The 20,318-nt window shown below is 32.2% G+C and overlaps 1 protein-coding gene across 1 annotated transcript in view; it reads left to right on the forward strand.

Moving 5' to 3' along the window:
• The window catches only part of LOC145324592 (synaptogenesis protein syg-2-like), a 164,152-nt gene that overhangs the window by 45,653 nt on the left and 98,181 nt on the right, over positions 1-20,318 (forward strand). The window contains exons 4-6 of the mRNA XM_080167173.1: positions 14,664-14,750; positions 16,911-16,993; positions 17,780-17,865. Coding sequence (XP_080023299.1) covers positions 14,664-14,750; positions 16,911-16,993; positions 17,780-17,865 — 256 coding nt within the window. The remainder of the gene's footprint in view (positions 1-14,663; positions 14,751-16,910; positions 16,994-17,779; positions 17,866-20,318) is intronic.

Here is a 20,318-nt window from a genome sequence, read left to right on the forward strand (position 1 = left end):
ACAAAAACAATTTTTATTAACAAAAAGTAACAAATTAGTTAATAATCATATTAATAAAAAATTCTTCGCGTAGGCGTAAATATTCATCGAGAATAGGTCTCATGCGAACGACAACGGTCTCACGGTCGTCACCATAGCTGGGATATTGGGAGAGAAAGACACTATACAAGCGTTCCAAACGTTCATGAAATCCAGTAAGGAAACCTTCCCTAACTCTCATAGGCAATTCAGGATTGTTGAACCTGGTCACACTCTCATATTTAACTTCATCCAACACTTTATCCAATAAAACCTTAATATGATTCTGCATATTCTCAAAATTAAGATTATTTACAAGCAAGGCTTGAGAATTTTCCAGCACATTTTCTGCAAACGACATCTTTTAAACAGAAAATATAACTGATTAAAATACCATAATAACCATTCATTTTATACCAAAATAACCAGGTAACCTAAGCTAGGGATACGAATCAAGCTCACGAGTAAACATCATTAACCTGTCATTAATCAATTCCTATTGGCTAATAGAATGCTGCATGATAAGGCGCTAAATTACAGCGGCAAGCCTAAAATTACAATCCTTCCAATACAAATATTACAATATAAAATAAATCTAACCTTTAATAAAAAATATTAATAAATTATTACGCCGTTTAAAACAAATAAAAAACAATTTTCCACAATTTATTGAAAAAATTAATTTGGAATCAATAAGAACAATATTTCGAAATCAAGGAAAGCTACCGCTGGTTTCCGCACAGATCCTGTTGGAAATTGAATCGAGTCTTCGACGAATATAATCAACATAATCATTCGAATACTCGATAAAGTCATCGGCAAACGTAGCAGGCTTAGTATCATCTGGTGTGAAACGAATGACCCATTCAAACTCTAGATCCAGCAACTCTCTTCTAAAATTATTTCGATCAGTTTGAGAAGCTAAATCTCCGTATTCGCCGTTTTGTAGACCCACCACAATTTTGGCTATATTTCTAGTGAAATCGCCATAAATAACTTTTAAAGCCTCACGACCAGCAAATATAGGCATTTTCGCAATAAGCAACCAAACACAACTAAAATTAAACAAAACAAGCCAAACAAACATCAACTAAAACACAAATATAAACCAATTCGCGCGCAAATTAAGCGCGCCAAATAACAAAGACTTAATACACCTGGAGAAATAAAAAACACCCCTTTTTAAACCAATTAAGATATTAACTAATCTACAGAGCAGCTGCGGGCAGCTAAAAACAAAAGAGGCGGCAAAATTACTAAAACAAAACAAATCTTAAAAATATCATATAAAATAAAATAGTTAACATAATTTTCACATTTATTAATGTATATTTGAAACACAAATAATTTGTCTAAACATGAAAAACTTGTAGCTGGTGAAACTCTACATCATCTTCTACGGTTTTCAACTTAGCAAGTTGAACATCTTCAGTTTCTCCTGGCAAAGGCCGACAGAGCAAGACCCTTGCGACTAAAGTCTCTTGGACACCCAATAGTCTAACCACCTCCTGTCTATCAACGGTAGGATCAGAGGTCTCAATCCTCGCTTGTAGATATCTATGTGCATTCCTCATGACGCTAGTCAAATCCTCCCAAATTAATCTAACAGTTTCGCTTGAAGCCATTCTTTTGAATATTCGCTAACCAACTAAATGTAAATCCAAATGCAAAAAACATTAGAACTCTGAGCACACCAGATAAGGATACGCGCGCGCAAGGATAAATAAACCAGCCATAGAACAAAAACAAAATAGATCAGAAATATTTTCGAGCATACAAAACAACAAATATATAAATATTACAAAATTTATTCATAAAATTATGACAATAAATTTTATAAAACACTACAAATTGAAACTAAAACTACAAATTTAAATTTTAATATTCTTGCCAAATATCATAAACATTCTGGCCAACCAAGCCCATAGCATCTCGGAAGAATCGATCCAATTTTGCAACCTTTTTATAGATAGGTTTCATCTTTCGAACAAAAGCCTCCTTGGTTTCTCCAAATATGGGGCGGCTCAAGCTGAAATAGTTGAACAATACATCCAATTCACGCAAACATTCTTTAGCCAAGATACAGATACCATCACCAGGATATTCCAAATAAGATTCGAACTGCTGCCGAGCACAACCAAACTCGTATTCTCGAATAAAATCCCAATCATCACAGGCACTCTCATAGGCATACTCATAACAAACATCCGAATCCGTGAACTCCATCTCAGACATCTTTATTCCAAAGTTCAATAGAGAATGATAAATTCATAAAGCACAACTTATATTTATACTTAAAATTGTCAATAACACACATACAGATTACAAACAAACAGACCGATATCAAAAAATTCAAAATAACAAGCAAAAAATTTAAACCTTAGAAAAAATAAGTAAAATTAAAATTTTGTTTCAAAAAGCGCTAAATTTATCAAACTACTAAATATAAGTTATAATCCTTATAGCGTTAACACACAACAGCAATAGAAAAAATAGCAAAATTAAAAATAACATTTTAGCTTGCATTTAAAATGTAATCCTTGCAATAAAACTTTTCAACACTAGTAAGATAAGTAGATTTTAAACCATAATAACCAAATAAAATTAATTTCGAACATTAAAACATCACAACACTCAACCATAAAAATAAAATACAAATTATAAAACACATCATATTTATTTATAAGAAAGAACAAACTAATTTATAATCATATTAGCATCAAATTCATCGCACAGCTGATTATATCCATCCATAATAGGTCTAATACTAGCAACAAAGGATTCACGATCAGCACCAAATGCTGGTTGTAGGGCAAGAAATCTATCATATAGGCTATCCAAACGACCAAAGAATCCAGAATTCCAGAATTCTTCCCTAATTCTTATAGGCAACATTGGATCATCTAATCTAGCAAAACTAGCATAACGGGCCTCATCTTGAAATTTATCCAAAAGAAAAATAAAATTCAATCTTAAACTTTCAAACTGGCTATTATTCAGCTCAAAAGCTTCAACTTTCTCCTCCTCTGCTAAAAGCATTTTCAAACAAAAAACCACAACTAATAAAACCAAAACAACAGCAAACTATTTTTATACCAAATACCCAAGCGCATAAACAAAACACGTGCATTTAACTCGCGAATACACCTCTTAAACCTGTCCTTTAAAAACATTCCTATTGGACAACCAACCATAACCGAACCTTAGACAAAGAGGAACATAAAATAGCAACAAACTAATGTCCGAATAAAGCAGCAAATAAAATAAAAATAACAACTCCTATCTATCTTTCACTCGACTAAATCTATACCACTAATACTCAGTCAGTCAAATTTCTAAAATGTCAGTAAAAAAGCGCTACTAGTCTTGAACAAATAATCACTTATAAGATAGATAGAAAATAATTTTACAAATACACCCTCCCTCCCTACATCCCTGGAATTTAAATAATTAAAAGAGATATAAAAGCTACATATATGTCGTCAAAATACCCCTAAACGAAAATTTTTTTTGCCACAGGGGGAGAGTATTTGCCATAGCAAATAACATTAAATCTTTTGGTTAATAAAAAATCCTTTAAAGTTTCATTCAAATAAAATAAGGATAAAGTATGCATACGGCCTTATTCCTCAATAAAAGAAAAATGAGGTCTTTTAGCTCAAATCAAAAAGAGCAACTAGCTCCCAAACTTATAAACAGATAAGAACGGGACAATAGGTCAAACATAGACCAAAAATAACTTTCCAAAGACCCTAAAATAAAAACAGGGAGGAAAGCACCATAGGTTATAAAAAACCAAATAGATTGAAACTTAAAAAACATAAAAGGTACTCACCACAATAACCAAAAGAAAACACACAACGCCAGCCCCAACCAGCAAGAGTGCTGGGCAAGCGGCCCGAAAGCCGCTCACGGGCGCCTCCTTCAAATCCGAGATATTTTCGGAACAATTAAACAAGACAGGATGCGGCGCTGGATGTTGGTAGCGACTAAAAAAGGAAAAGATAGAATTAATAAACAATACTATTCTTCCTATAATAAATACTTCTAAAAAAGTACAAAAAATAATCATTACCTACAAATAACATTAACTACAGAAGGCTCTAAACAACGTAAAAAATCTTTATGATAGTCCAACGAACCATCATGAAGATCAACACCAATCTCCTCACTACTATCTTCGTCGTAAACGTAGTTGGGATCCATAACAATAACTAATCAAAAACTGTAAGATTTCAGTGTATAATTTCACTGACTAAATAAAAAAGCAATATATATATCAAAATACTAATTATTACCTCGCAATCTGCTAAACAGCAGATAAAAAGATGGTAAATTAGCTTACAGCCAAATGGCCAAAGAATACTTCAGGTAGATCTGGGAAAGCAGAAAAATCTGAAAATAACATAAATAAATTAGTAAAGAAATACCAAAAAATATATTAAAAGACTCTTGTTAAATGTCTTTAGCTAATAAAACGCTAAAATCGAGATAAAAATTAGCGGGTTATTGAGAACACTTTATTAAAATAAGTCCGATACTTAAAAAAGTTACTTACCACATAATAGAACAATAAACTGGGGGAGCGCCCTCCACAACAGCAGCTTCGCGCTCAACAGCGGGGTTGCTCATAGGGGCCTCGATATCTTCAAGCCGGAGATCGTTGGCGGCCTCTCCCGGACGTGACCGGATATGAAACACCTGACCAAACGCCAGGGAAAAACGCCGGGAGAAGGCTTGCAGCTTGTCTTTTGGCAACACTGAAAATAAATCAAAATTAATAAAACATTATATATAAATTAAGATAAACCTTTTAAAGATCGGACCAATACTCAATAAATCTATTAATTGATATCATTTTAAAAAGCAATTATATTATTTTTATGTTTCAGCACAGCATATAAATCAGAGATTAAAAGATGGCGCCTGCATATAAAAAGCAAAAAGTTATATGCATAGGGGGAAGTTACTTTCAACGAGTAAGGTCCGAACTTGAAAAGGCAGGTTTTATTTTTGTTTTCCTAACAAATGTACAGATGTTATATTCATCAAACTTACCACCCAGAAAAAGAGAAATAAAAAATAATTTCTTTGAATCCATAAGAAAAGAAATAAATAAAAACACACTAATACTGTTAAACTTAACAGGAAACTCCCTATTTGTCAATCAATGTAAAAAAGATCACCATAACCCAGAAGATACAACCGGTTTCGACAACAACAAAACAATGTCCTACATACAATGTATGAAGAATCTACTATGGTTTCTGATAAAAAATCTCAAGAGAAAAGGGATGGAATGGTCAGAAATGAGAGAAAGAATCGTGATCCTGCCAACCTCCCCAAGATTTATCTATACGTGTTGCCAAGATCCTGATCACCACACCCAAAATATTGACTCAATGTTAAAATCAAAAACATTAAAAAACCGCTATCTTAGAGGACTATTCAAGAAAACTATGGGGAAAAATAGGGATTTAAAGAAACAAAATCGTATTCTAAAACGACAAATACTTGAAGGCAATAATTTACCAATCAGCGGAGCAAAAGTGGAGAATGGAACTCCTTCATCCTCTGAAAAACCTGCACCACCGGCAGGATCAAGCTCCGAAACACCTCCAGCTAACAATGGAGGACAATCAGAAGCGAATGGCGTACCTCCTGGCAATAGTGAAGCACCTCCAACAAACAGTGAAACACCTCCAGTCAATGCTGGATCATCCCAAGAAAATAACAATGGGGAACAAAATAATAACAATGGAGGACAAAATAATAACAATGGAGGACAAAATAATAACAATGGAGGACAAAACAATAACAATGGAGGACAAAACAATAACAATGGAGGACAAAGTAATAATAATGGAGATCAAAATAATAACGATAGGTCAGAACAATCAGATAATGGAGACAATGACGAGGGTGATAACGAATCTGATTATCCAGACTTCAGAACATCCGAAGAAGTTCTGTCTCAAATTAATCTAGCTTATGACGAAATTAAAAAGATCAAAAGCTTAGTACAAACTCCGGAAACTAGACAAAGATTAATAAGATTGGAAACAAAATATGACACTTTAACTGAAATTTTAGCAAGCTTAGCACGAGATAGCGAAAAAATTCAGAATACTCTAGAATCTATACCAAATAGTGGACTCACACCACTCTATTCCAAAATCAATTTTAGAAAAACCTTAAAGCTACAGGAATTTGACTTAGGCCTCAGAATACAAAAAATCTATGACATCTTAAAAGGGACCAAAACACCTTTGAGACAAAGAATATACCGCCGTATCATGGAAGAAATAGACCTAATATCAAATTATCTAGTTAATATTATTCCATTAGGGGATCAACCTAAAGTGATTGATCCCACCTTACTACGAGAATGCGTAGATTTAGTAGCTGCTGATAAACCTATAGTAAGCATGTTGTACCATGATGATTATTTATGGGCCTTTAACACAGATAAACATTATGGATACAAATACAAATCGATGTGGTTTGGTGGTGTGCCACAATGGGCTTTGCGAGAAAGGACGATATTTTCATCTACCTTTCCCCCAGAGCTCCTTTGTGACAAAACACTAATCCATCATCACTCTGTATATTGCTTAGGAAGACATATAAGAGTAGAGGACAACAAATGCATAAAGGACACAGTGAAAAGTTGCGATTATACTTTTACATTCTCAGCAGACGCACACACAGAATTAATAGAGGACCTAACTTATGCCTGTAACACTACTTGTGAAATTTACCAACACGAAGGAAATCCTATCGCCAGTTTTCTTATGACACCAGACCTTATTAACAAACATTTTGGAAAAACCGGATCTTTCAATGATATTTTAGGAGTAATTTACGATTTTATAATGCAACACTGGTGGGCAATTTTCGTGTGGGTTTCTTTTGGAGGGCTTAACGTGATCATAATCATTGTTACATGCTTTAGTAATTATTTCATTAGTAACGAAGGAGAATTCAGATGGTTCCCTTGCACAAAAGATGACGCAAAAAATTTGGCAAAATGTTGTTGTTGCAAAGAACAAGAAATTAGGCATACAGAATATGAGCTCGTTAACCTCCAAAGGCCAGCCGTTTAAAAGGTCGACCACCAGTGTACACAAAAATTTCCTAACAAAATAAATAAAATTATCAAAAAACTAAATTAATATCATTAAAAGATCCAAATTTATTTAGGAAAAAATGTACTTCCAATTACCTTACTGCTAATTTTGTTTTTAGGTACCTATATACATATATTTTTAGACCGACAGACTAGGAAAATTGTACAACATCCACGCAGCACCAGAAATTACCAGGGTAGTCAAAAAACCATTAAAATTCTAAAAAAGACCAAAAGACAAAACTAGACATTTAAAAAGCAAAGGTCTACTTTACAAAAACTATGGCGCACAAATTTTAACATTATTATGTCACAAAATCAAATTTTGCTTAATTATAAAAACATATAAAAAACCTCCATATTGTTCTAAAAAATGTAAAGAATAATTCAAAATCAAATTAAATCAGTTACAATTAAGACTTGAGACTGGACACATGTGTTTGAAATCATACTTAACCTTTATTGATCATAATTCAAATAAAAATAGTTTGGTAGAAGAACAATTTTCAAGGTAAACTACAGTTTTTCCATTACAAAATAATTTTAATAAGCCAAACATGAAAAATTGCCACCCGATACCTCTAAAACCAATGCTTATTTCTCCATTTTTAATTAAACTTTTAAAACAATCTTTATACATCCCAATCACTAATTAATAATTTTTCTATACTTAATCAAAAAAGGCTAAATTAATCCGGGATAAAGGGATAAACAAATTTTTAATGATTTTTAAATATTTTTAGAATAAACAATCAGAGTGTGCATTTCCTAAAGACGAGAAGTTATTAGCCGCGGCTGTAAAGTCCCGCAAATACAGCGTCACCGCTCAGGGTGGTTCTACCACCTGTATTTGTTAGGGCAAACCCGCCTATCCCAGCCACGCTCAGGTGGACAATTGAGAGGATTGACAATGGCTGATAATTTTTCAGGAAGGACAGCTCCAATTGAAGGGGAAAATAATTATATTGGGCAAAATGAAATTTATCCCGAGGGACAATACCAATCTGTCCTAACCGAAGCCTTAAGAAAGCTGATGTTATCAGCTGATCATAAAGATTTCCCATCAGGAGAACTAATGCAATTGGTTGAGAGGAATCAGACCGTTTATACCCCAAAACACAGACGTCCAATTACCACGTCTGAAATATTAACTATGTGTCCTAATCAATGGTTAGGAGGGGAAGTAATATTTGCCTTTTTAATGGAAGAACTTGGTCACCTAGAAAATGTCGCTATCCTACATACCTACTTTGGCGAATTTCTAAAAAGCAACAGCCGAGAGGAACTAAACCAAATATATGACGGACAACTAAATACCATGTTAAACCGAGAAATAGTCCTAATTCCCCTTCACCTAAGGGGGAACCACTGGGCTTTCGTTATAGTCTGTAAATCAAACAATACAATAGAATACTATGATTCGCTTCTCAAATGGGACCTAGCAGATCATAGAAAAAATATTGTTGAAAATCTGCAAAAACTACACAACATTTTTGTAGAAGAAAAAATCCTAAACACGCCTGTAACCGTTAGTATCGTCAACGATGCGCCACAACAAATAAACCTAACTGACTGTGGCCTTTTCGTCTGTAAAACGGCGGTTGCCTTGGTCAGGGGAGAACCACTCAACTTTGGCGGCCAAGATCTAAACTACTATCGAAAAACCATAGTCAAAAGCGTTCTTGGCATTGACAGCAATGATGCCCCGGCAAATTCTGCGAATACACTACAACCATCAACACCAAGCCTGGAAGAAGCCATAGATATGGACTTAAACATCACTTTCCAGGATCTCCCTGCCTATAACGAAATGTTAGACGACATTTTTGCTGAAATAGACAATGACTTAGCTAGCGCCCATCTACCAACCCAACAGGACGACCAGCCAAGCATGGAAAGTACAATGGACCAACCAACCCCAATGGACAGCGTTAGCCAACTACCTGTAACAGCCGCAGAGGTTGAAGATCCTATCCTACTATGGAACCTAAAACACCATGAACAACTAGAATATCTTAGAACAACCACTATCCCTTATCTAGACTTTAACCAAGACAAGGTTTTGTGTACACATAACTTTTTAGGATGCTACAAAGATTGCAGGAAAATGTCAGAAGTTGTCCTAGTACTAAAACGACAATATAATGTGGTTGGGGATCATAAATGGACCTTTTTGCAAAAAGAAGCCAGGCAAGACGGGCGTTTCATCATAGATTGGTTTCTAAAAACCCCCGTGTACGACATAGATATTGAACCAATGGCCTTTTTACCAGGAAACAGGAAAACTCTAAACAGAATGATAAAAATTATAAAACGCATCAACAGACACCAACTGGACCCAGCCCAACAACAAATGATAGAGAAAAAACTCAATATGTTCCACAATAATCCTGAATACCACAAGGCAAAAATACGTGAAACCAGGAAGATTCCAACAAAAAGGACCACCAAACGACAACGAAACCAAATGTAATGAAGATCTACCACTGGAAACAAAAACGCAAAAAAGGATTTTATTTTTTTTACTCAAAAAACCCAAAACAAATTTTAACCCAAAAAAAACCCCAAGCAAAGTTAATTTTTAATCAAAACCCAAAACAAAACTTATTTTTACTCAAGACCCAAAAGCAAAGTTTCCTATTTTTAAAAAAAAAAAAAAAAGGGAAAATTTAAAAAATCTTTAAAATAAGATAACACGAAAAAGCTAATGCTGGCTAAAAAACTGTAAAAAATCTAAAGTTAAAAAAGGGAGAAACTACTCTATAACTAAGTTGCCTTAAATAATAAAATACGATAATATATGAAATATATTCGAGGAAATATCTGATCAATGATACCTTTCTGTCACTGCTAGCTGCTCTTATGTAAATAATATAAATGGAAAGGGGTAACATTGATCAGACGGTTCCTTTGACCAATAATTTAAAATATAGTAAACTGATTGAAAAATACACAAATAAAAGAGGCTAAATTGTTTGAGTATTTTACTTTCAGCAAATAAAGTAGTAAAGTTAAAATATATTAAAAAATCGGTCAAAATCGAATAAAACGAACTATGCACTTACGGAATTTCGCAGAAAGAAGGATGATCATCAGAGAGATAAGAGTCAGAATGGCTATCAAGACATCTCCGGACACTGGATCAGCCGGGCTGATCATGTCAAGCCCGGCCTTCTCTAACTGATGCAACGTATTCTGAAAAAAGGAAAATCATTTACTTATCAAAAAAGAATAATTAAAACACAATAAAATAAATAAAATATAAAATTCAAACACAAAACAACTGCTATGCGATAAGCGCAATACAGGGATGTTTGAAATTTTATATGACTATGAAAATGAAAAAAGTTTCTTTAAACAATACGTATAAAATTTAGTCCGAAAAAGATATTTATCTATCGCAATAGGGAGACTAAATATTATACAATTCTAAATTATGGAATAGAGAATTTTTAATAAAACTGATATAAATGATTTACGTTGAAACTAAGCGATAATGACCGAAAATATTGTAATTAATGTAATATTGTAATTAATGTAATAACATTTTATGTTTATTAAAATCAGCAAATAAAAGAAGAAAACTAAACCAAAAACAGAAGCTGATTCTAATAAATATAAAATTATTAATATTAAGGGAATACATTACTGTGATTGAAATATTCATTTGATAAAACATTATCCATTATAGTAAAAAAGTCTCCATAGAAAAAACAGGATTAAGGATCAGTGCCGGAACAATAAAAAGGTATATTTACCTGAAGAAACAACCGGTCCTCCTCCTTATCCCTGCCTGGCTGCCCTAACATCTCTACCAGCTTACCGCCGGTATAGATGTTTAGGGCATTAAACTGTTGCATGGTGAGATTATACTCGGCCAAGACCGAGTATAACCTCCCCATGGCAACTTCGTTTAACATAATGCCTGACAAAAATAAGTTTCGCACAAAACAAACAAGAAAAGATGATAGCAGAAAATAATCGAAGATTCTGAAAAATAAGAATCACTTTTAATAATATCAAAATGAAGAATTGATTCCTCATTCGACAAGAAAAAACTTATCACCGAAGGCTAATTCAAAGGGAAAATATATTGAAATTATCACCTAGCCTAAATTTATGCATTTACACATGCATTTTATAAATTTTTAACCTATAAAAGATGATTTTTCACTGTATTTTTCCCTTTTTAGAAAATAAGAAATTTCAGCGTGACGCCACCTTAAAGTAAACTAAAACCGGCATGGTTATCCAATATGGCGTACTCTGGAGTGTACGCGGCATTCGCGAAATATGTGAGATAAGACGACATTTAGCCATCGGTATAAGTATTTTTGGTCATTTTATGTTTATAAAATAAGAACTTTAACAATATCGTAAATATAGTATTTAAAAATTTTTCTTTGTACGAAAAACACAAAAAAATCATTAAAATAATAAACGAAAGATATCCTATGATTTAAAACACCTCAAAAACCAAGGCTGTATGAAACACGGGTCATCTTTAGCCTCTTGAAACGTGTTATAATCGAGCTTTTCTTTCTGAGGGGGGTGCATGGTTCGTCCTTTTCCCCTAAACCGATTCTATGAATGACTTGTAGAGTAGCTTTACTGGGAAAAAGCCAACCCATACCTTAAATTATGCATTTATTCTAGCGAAAGTCAAAGATTATAAAAATATTATCAAAATTAGACAAACTTAAAACAATTTAATATAACTTTTAAGTAAAAAAGCTTGTATAAAGACCTATCTATTAAAATGGGGAAATAAGATCTATAAAACGAAGACCCTAAAAGATAATATTAGAGAACATGACCCTTTTAATAGAATGGTCATAGTACAGCTAAAAAATTATTAGCAAATATTGTCAATATAAATTAAGATTAGTAAAACAACACAAGAATCATAAAATTAGAGGTTTCGTGATAAAAAACTAAATTTAAAAGAATGAAAATCTGTAAAAATTAAAGAAGATATTGAAAAAACATTATTAGAAAAAAACTAATTCGAAACCAATAGTTTAATGTATTCTTGATGTAAAATAAAATAAAATGTGATCTTATTTATGGAATGAATATTGAGATTTAGTTGAATTATACCCACACTATTAAATGCAAAATCTTAAAAATCAGGTCGCCAATTTTTAATTAAACATGAAATCAACACAAAAATAAAAGTCATTCTTTTTGTCTCTCCTTTTTGCATAGGTCTCAGGCCTATAAAAGTGAACCTGGAAGAGAGAAAAAGTCAGTCGTTTCACGGAATTTATATATCACACAAACTCTATTTGAAATTTCTAAAATTTAAGGGAAGACTCCCTTCTCTTTCTTTGGAATTTTCTTGAGAGTCTTGGCGGCTCAAACTTAGGATTTTACATTTGGAACACACCTAAAAAGTAAAAAGTTTTGTTAGATAAATTCATAATACTTTGTTAAATAAATTATAGAATATCATTTTGGTGTTGGTCAATTGAGATAAATTTAAGAATAGGGCCTCCTTAGGGCCTAAAAGCTTAGGTATCCGGACGGATAGTTATCTCCAAATTTTCTTCTGAAGAGAACTCCTATAGCGCGGTACTAGGTACCAGCAAGTCGCAAGTCACTACGGGGCTAAATAGGAATAACACAGGGAAGGTACAGTGGTGGCTCGGCTACCAACGGTTGATGATAGCACGCTATCTGACGGCCGATACTAACAACTGTATCCTCCCCCAGCTTCTGAAGTATAGGAAAGTTGGAGATCGTTATCTATTCGGACAATTTAACATTTTCGGATTAGAACTTTGAATAAGTTCACGTCTTAAAGGTAGTTTTGCTTTGTTAATACTCTGGAAGATTGGTTCTTAGCTAGACCTAGTGATTTTCTTACCTGACAAAGGTACCTAACAAAGAATCTCACGCCTCACGGGGCTGTAGGCAGCGGAACGGAATGTTGTAGCTGTGTTCGCATGGCTCTAGTAATCACAACAGATCCTTCCAGTCCAAAAGTGTTGGCAGAGTTAGCTACCTAGGAATAAAAGGATTCTTAGAATAAAATAACAGTATAAAGTTATCAATAATATTTTAATGCCATTTTCGGAATAGGGCTTATAGGCAAAGATTATCCCTTAAATATATTTGGGTTTAGGATCGGTGTAGAATAATATCACCATTCTAAGGTTAAATATATTTGACAAAACAGGGATTAATGTGTCGCTGATCTGGAAAGGAGACATTGGTGAGAGATTGTGGTTCTGTGATAAAGGATTGCATTTGTCCCTGGAACCCGGAGGCGACCCATACTATTGTCCCAAAAGTGTGTAAATTTGTAAACTAGGCACATACTATTGTCATCAGTCAAACTATGTATTTACATGACAGTTTTTAGACACTTAGAAATAAAATAAAAAATTATAAAAAAATAACAAAAATTTTAATTTTTTTTTGTTGAAAATACAGGGTGTCCAAAAAATAGGAAAATATTGATCTGGTCAGAAAACACTATGGCCAAACATACTTAGACACTTAAAAGAGTAATTTGAAAAAAATAGCCAATTTGGACCAATTTTTAGCTCTACAAACGCAAAAATCACATTTACAGGGTGTCCAAAAGTGAAATTTGACAACCTTATAGTCCCGGGTCCTCCGAACCGCTATATACCACATATGCCCACAGATTAAACACAGTATTTAAGCCAAAAAAAACGATTTTTTTCGGACAGGTATTTTGGGTATTGCGCTAGATATCCAAAATACACTTTTTGTTGGACACCCTGTAAAACTAAAGTTTTGGCCAAAATAACACTATGTGTGCTTTTGACATGAATAAACGATCATTTTGGTGTATAAAATGTATAGGTTGGATGAAAGATTGATGAAAAAAATAATTTTTAAAATTGTGAAAAAATGGAGTTTTTTTTAATTTTTGTTACCTACCCTCATAGATAGCTAGATATCTAGACATCCATTGACTCTGAAACTTTTTTTTGGCCATCCAGCATCCTTGAATGACCCAACGGACCAAAATATAGAGTATTACCAAAATCGGAGAGGTCGTGCAGAAAAGTGGTACATTTGGCAAATAATGCACCATATCTAAAACGTAAGATATATTTTGCAATTTTCAAGTTAAAAACTTACTCTGCCTGTTATCATGTCTTTATCTTAGTAATGCTTAAATATCTATATTAATAAAACAATATGTATTTTCCAACTTTCAACCTGTACATATATTAACTCTGTCTGATAGTATGTCTGTTTGTCTGCAATGCTTTGATTATATAAATATAATACCCATATTTTCAGGCATAAAAGTAAAAGAATAGAGGGGACACGAACTATATGTGACTCTACCCACGTTTGCGGGCCCCTGTGCCGAATTGCAATTTGATTATCAGCAAATAGCGTAAAAAAGTAAACACAGCCAAGTCGCTACAAAGAGTAGGAAGCGATTTGCTAGCAGACAAAAAAGATTCTCACCACTTGGGCCAGGTAGTTGTCTTGATTATATTTTTATACTTATACATTTATTTTTCAGACAATCTGACGAAGGTGTTTACAAGTGTGAAGTTACCTATCTGGAAATTAGAAGAGATTGTCCTGTAGTTCAAGCTTTTATGCTCAGGTATTAAACATTTATAAAATATCAAAACTATTTATCAGCTTTATCAGGAAGGGAGGGGACAATAGGCTGTTTATTACACTGGTCCCTAAAGTTTTATAAAAACGTTATCTTATTAAATGGAATTGCAACTTTGGGGACTTCTATTGAATTTTGGTTGGTTGGTTCATTTAGTTGTGTAATTCATCTACAGACGGAATGATTTTGTTTAATCATTGGGGATGTACATTAATTCATTGGCAATTATCTCTTTCGATCAATGCCTTTCTTTACTTTTCATTTAATTGAGACTTATTTAATTTGCTAATACAGTAATTTATTTTCATTATGTCAAAAAATTATCAAATTGCAAAAGTTGACACCTGAAATGTTAATCCATTAAAAATAACCAAAGATAATTGGGTTCATATGTAGCGCAGCAATAACAAGCTAGCACAAAAAATGTATGCAAAAATAATATAGAAACTCATGTAATATAAACGACAAATGGTTTGTTGAAGTATGTGTTTTTTTACCAAAAATATCTTTCTTTGTCGGCGATATTAAAACATTTTTTACCCACGTTTGCAAGGATAAAAAGGGATAAAACAATGGCCAATAAATTGATATACATCACCAATGATGATACACGAAGCTACCCTTTCTGTAGATTACAATTAGTGGATGAAACTTTAAATTTCTCAACTAAATTAACCAAGCAAATAAAATGCAATAAAAGTCCCCAATGTTGTTAAGCTACCGATAAGTAAATGTTATTTCAAAACTTTGTGGACTAGTGTAATAAACAGCCTAATATCAATAATCCAATGAATTTTAGCCCTCCATATTTTCAAAACGATACCAGTCCGTTTTGGAGTTCTTAATGGATGTACGGACAAATCCTATTTATACATTATCATCGCCTTAAAGAACTTCATGACAAATGAATGCAATGATATAATTTGCTCAATTTAAAAGTAATCAAATAAAAATTTTCAGTTGAAGTAAATTAAAGTAAAAAGTTATTTTATTAGTTGCGGAGTTAATCAATCATACAACAATACAATTTTCGGGGCAAGGGAAAGTTATTCAGAAGAATTAAACAGTGTGTCTTTTTTAAATAAAAAAAATAATGATTATGAAACCTACTTCTACCCAACCGATTTGAGTAACCAAGGTGTTATTTTTAATTTTTCATGTTGATTTAATATCTGCAATTAGATTAACAAAAATCCTCTAAAATATCGCTACAACTTTGACCAGGCTTTATTAAGTGACACTTATTAGATAAGGTGAGGGTTTTGAACAATAAACTAAATAAACAAAAAGATTGTGTTCTGGACTTTTTCAATCGATATATATTATTAGTTGTATGTTGCACTATAGTTTTATGCACTGTAATAAAGGGATACTCGAAGATGGCCAATTGGAAGAACGAACTGGCTAATAAATGAGGTCCATAATAGCAACCTAAATTGTCGACCGTGGTCAATATATCCACATATAATTGATTAATAGGTTAAACAAAGTAAAGACAATTTGATAACCTTCGTTTTTTAGAGAATTAAGAATACTAAATATATATTGAGAGTTTTTAAGGGAATTGAAGATATGAAATATATTTAACTAGGTTGTAATTATTTTAGATATTGTCTGTCCCTGTTTATGGAAATTTCCTGCTTTGAAGAGTTTACCAAAATAAGTACTTTTTGATGGATTACTAGATATTTGACTCCCACAGTTGTATTATTTTAAATTTTGCAGTATTTTTAGTTAAATAAAGCATTTAATTAAGTCTTTAATATATATTAATAACAGTTTGTAGCTGCTTCCTAACCTTAACTGGGCTTCCCTCAAGGATAGTTTAGGGTAAAACTCCAAATTCCACAGTTTATTTCCCGAGAATACGGTGCTACACCCACCAAAGAAAATACCTTGAAACCATCATATGATTTGTTGGTATAATCTCTGAGAAGGACTTAATTTACGGTTTTGATATAAAGAAAAAATACTGTTCTACTTTTGTATTAAAGAATTAAATAACAAACAGAAGATCATTTAGAAATAGGTGTTGTTTTGAAGAAAAAAAAAATAGAACACTAAAATACAAATAAACTAGGAATCATTATTGCTCCATTTAAAACATCTTAAATATTTTAAAGGAAATAAAATTTTTGTTTTTAGAACCCTTGAGCGTCCAAAATATCAGAAGATATTATACGAGGGAAGAACATATACCAACACTCTTATTGGTCCAGTCACAGAAGGTAAAATTATTTATCTATGGTACACGAATCTAAAGGGATAAGACAATGGCCCATAAATTGATGCACAATCCCAATGATTACACACAAAATTAACCCTTCTATGAATTAAAATTGGTGGTTGTAACGTTTGAACTGAAATATAACATTTAAAATCAGTGTAGATCTCTTAAAATAAGAATTGTTTGCCTGAAAATTAATGATTACCAGGACCTATTTATATATAAAAAAATTAGCTTTTTGATATTTTATAAATGAATTTGGAATTGTATTAATCTTAATTGGTACACTCCTTGCTTCAAGAAGAGGGCAGTGGATAGCCTGATATCTAGTTGCCGAATGTGTACGCAGTTTCCTGGGTGTTTCCTCATCCTAGCTCAATATTTACTACTAGCTACAAATCTTCAAACTTCCCTTGAAATAATCAAAATTTGAATGTGTAAACGATTTATACATTATACATTATAAATTTGAATTTTTGATTTTTTTTTTGAAGTTTGAAGATTTTTTAGCTAGTAGTAAATATTGAGCTAGGATGAGGAAACACTCAGGAAACTGCGTACACATTCGGCAACTAGATATCAGGCTATCGGGCAGTGGATATCAGGAAAATAACCTAATACATGTGTGAAGCTTCTCTGAAATTTATTACACATTCGGAACGGCAATTTTCGAGATCTTTAGCTCCAGACAAATAAACCTTACTTTAAATGTCTTTAAATGAAAAGATCATAGAAATTTTTGTCTTTGAGCTAATATACATTTAATTTATTGTAAAATTTATTTTAGGGAGTGAAATAACCCTGACATGCGAATGTGTTGGGGGTAGACCCCTCCCCCATGTGGACTGGTACTTTAAAGATAATATTATACAGGTTTGCATCAGGGATCTAAAGGGATAAGACAATGGATGATAAATTTATGTATATCCCCAATGATTATACATAAAACTACCCTTTCTGTAGAATACAAATAGTAGTGGTTGAAACGTATGAACACACAACTTAATAAACTATCCAATAAAAATTTAATAAAAGTCCCAAAAGTAGTTAAGCGAACGAATAAGTAACAATATTACAAAACTTTGGGGACTTGTGTAAAACAGCCCAATGTCAACTCCCTCCCTAGGGTTTTACCAGGGATAGGCCAATGGAAAGATAATTAATCACTCCAAAAAATGAAAATTAATAATTTTTATTGTCTGCTCGCTCTCCTAGATAAATAAACAGAAACACAGATAAAAAATAGGTAACAAGAAACAAAATCCTTTAGATAAAGTAACATGATGTTGATTTGTACCTTTGGACCTAAGGTGAACCAATATGGTTCTCCTTTAAATGAAAGATCATCATTCATCATATGACTAGGGAATTTATAACTAGTTTTGGGGATGGCACATTAACCCATCCAAGAGAAATTTTCCCTGGAAAAAATACCCTCCTCATAAAAAAATTCTTAATTTTATTTTAAATATAAAATGTAAATTGTAGCCGCGAGTAGAAAGATAGATTAACTATAAAAATTTACATGGATATGTTTTGAAAACCAATATTTTGACATTTATTTTTGAAATAACACTTCATATGGTTTCAATTTTCAAATACATTTCGTAAAATACAATTTTTAGAATTGTTAATTAATGCAAATAAAAAGTTTGTTTCTAAGAATTTGACATTAGTTTTAAATTTGTCATTTTATTTATCATGAATTTTATGTAAAGCTTGAAATTGATTTAAATTTTAAATCTCAGTTATTCGAGTTTAGAAAATACCAAATTATAGCACTTGCATTATTGTATACCATATGATTTTATAAAAATTTTAATTTATGATAAATGTATATTAGTGACATATATACTGACAAAGTGAGTTTTAGAATAGATGGTAAATCAACCATCTAACTTACAGATATACGTTTACTCAGAAATTTAATGACTGTCAAAGCGCCTACAGACAAAACAATGAATAGAATGGATGTGCATAGGTCATAGGAATCTACAACACAAATTTCAGCTTTATATTATAAAACAAGCCGAGTGATTAACGTTTATCTTTATCCGTACAGACAGATGTACGGACAAAGTGAATTATAGAGTGGCTTCTCAACTTACATGTAGAGCATGGAAAAACTAAGCATGGAGGAAGGAATTTATTTTGAATATCACAAAATCTTACTATAATATTAGTCTGGTCTTATGGTCCCTCGGGACCAACAAAACTGGTTGTATTCTTATAGTTTTTATTTTCCACGGAAGGCTGTCTCAAATACAATGCGATAAATAATTTTTTCGGAGATTTATTCTTATCCACATATTTCCAGAAAAAATACTTAGCTTCCCGCTGATAAAACTGTTGACTTGTTTCTACAAGAAATTTAAATGTTAAAACATTTAAGCAAAAAATAATAAAATTTAAAAGGAAAGAAAAATTTAAGTCAATTTTTATAAAACAAAATAGTTTTAGAAGAAAAATTGCATAAAGCCTGTCCAGGATCACTGTAAATCATTTAATTTACGGATGAAACCAGAGAAGAGTGGACAATAGGCTATTTATTACATTAGTCCCCAAAGTTTTATATTGAAGTTCTCTTATTCGTTGACTTTACAACTTTGGGAACTTTTACAGAATTTTGACTGGTTGATTCATCAAGTTGAAAATCCAAACGTTTCATCTACTAATTGTTATCTACAGAAGGGATAATTTGTGTATCTTCATTGGTGATTTACATCAATTTATCGGCCATTGTCTCATCCCGTTAGATCCCTGGAATGAAACAAAGACTGATTTTTTTACTATTATCACAAAATATTGTTTTGTGGAAATGTAGTAACAGCGATTATTTGACATTTCAGTTTTCTTTCAAAATATCTGTTAAATAAATAATACAGTTTTTAATTTACAATTAATTTTACATCTATCTAAATTTTCCCGTTTCTTAATATTTTAAAAGAGAAGCATTTTTATAATTAGGGTCGGTCTGTCCGTAACGGCTAGTTCTTTTTGTTAATTAAGACATGATCTAATTATTCTATCGATTTCAAACTTTACATGAAGATTCCTTTATTAGTTAGGTATGAATTTGAAAGCGTAGCAACTGTAAAATCGTTACCAAAAAGTTATGATTTTTTTATAATGACAAAAGGGTACATTATAATAAGCGAGGCGTCTCTATATTCAAATCCTAGAAATGAAAGTATGTCCTTATACTTTATCCTGCATTTTTTTTATTATTGACACATATATTCCAACAAAAATCGTAATATATTGTTATACAATGTTTTTTGTTATCTATTAATCTTAATGATTTATTGTCATGAAAGATGGTAAAA

Source organism: Acartia tonsa, chromosome 7, assembly GCF_053477335.1.
Source record: "Acartia tonsa isolate MP-2025a chromosome 7, ASM5347733v1, whole genome shotgun sequence".
Classification (NCBI taxonomy): domain Eukaryota; kingdom Metazoa; phylum Arthropoda; class Copepoda; order Calanoida; family Acartiidae; genus Acartia; species Acartia tonsa.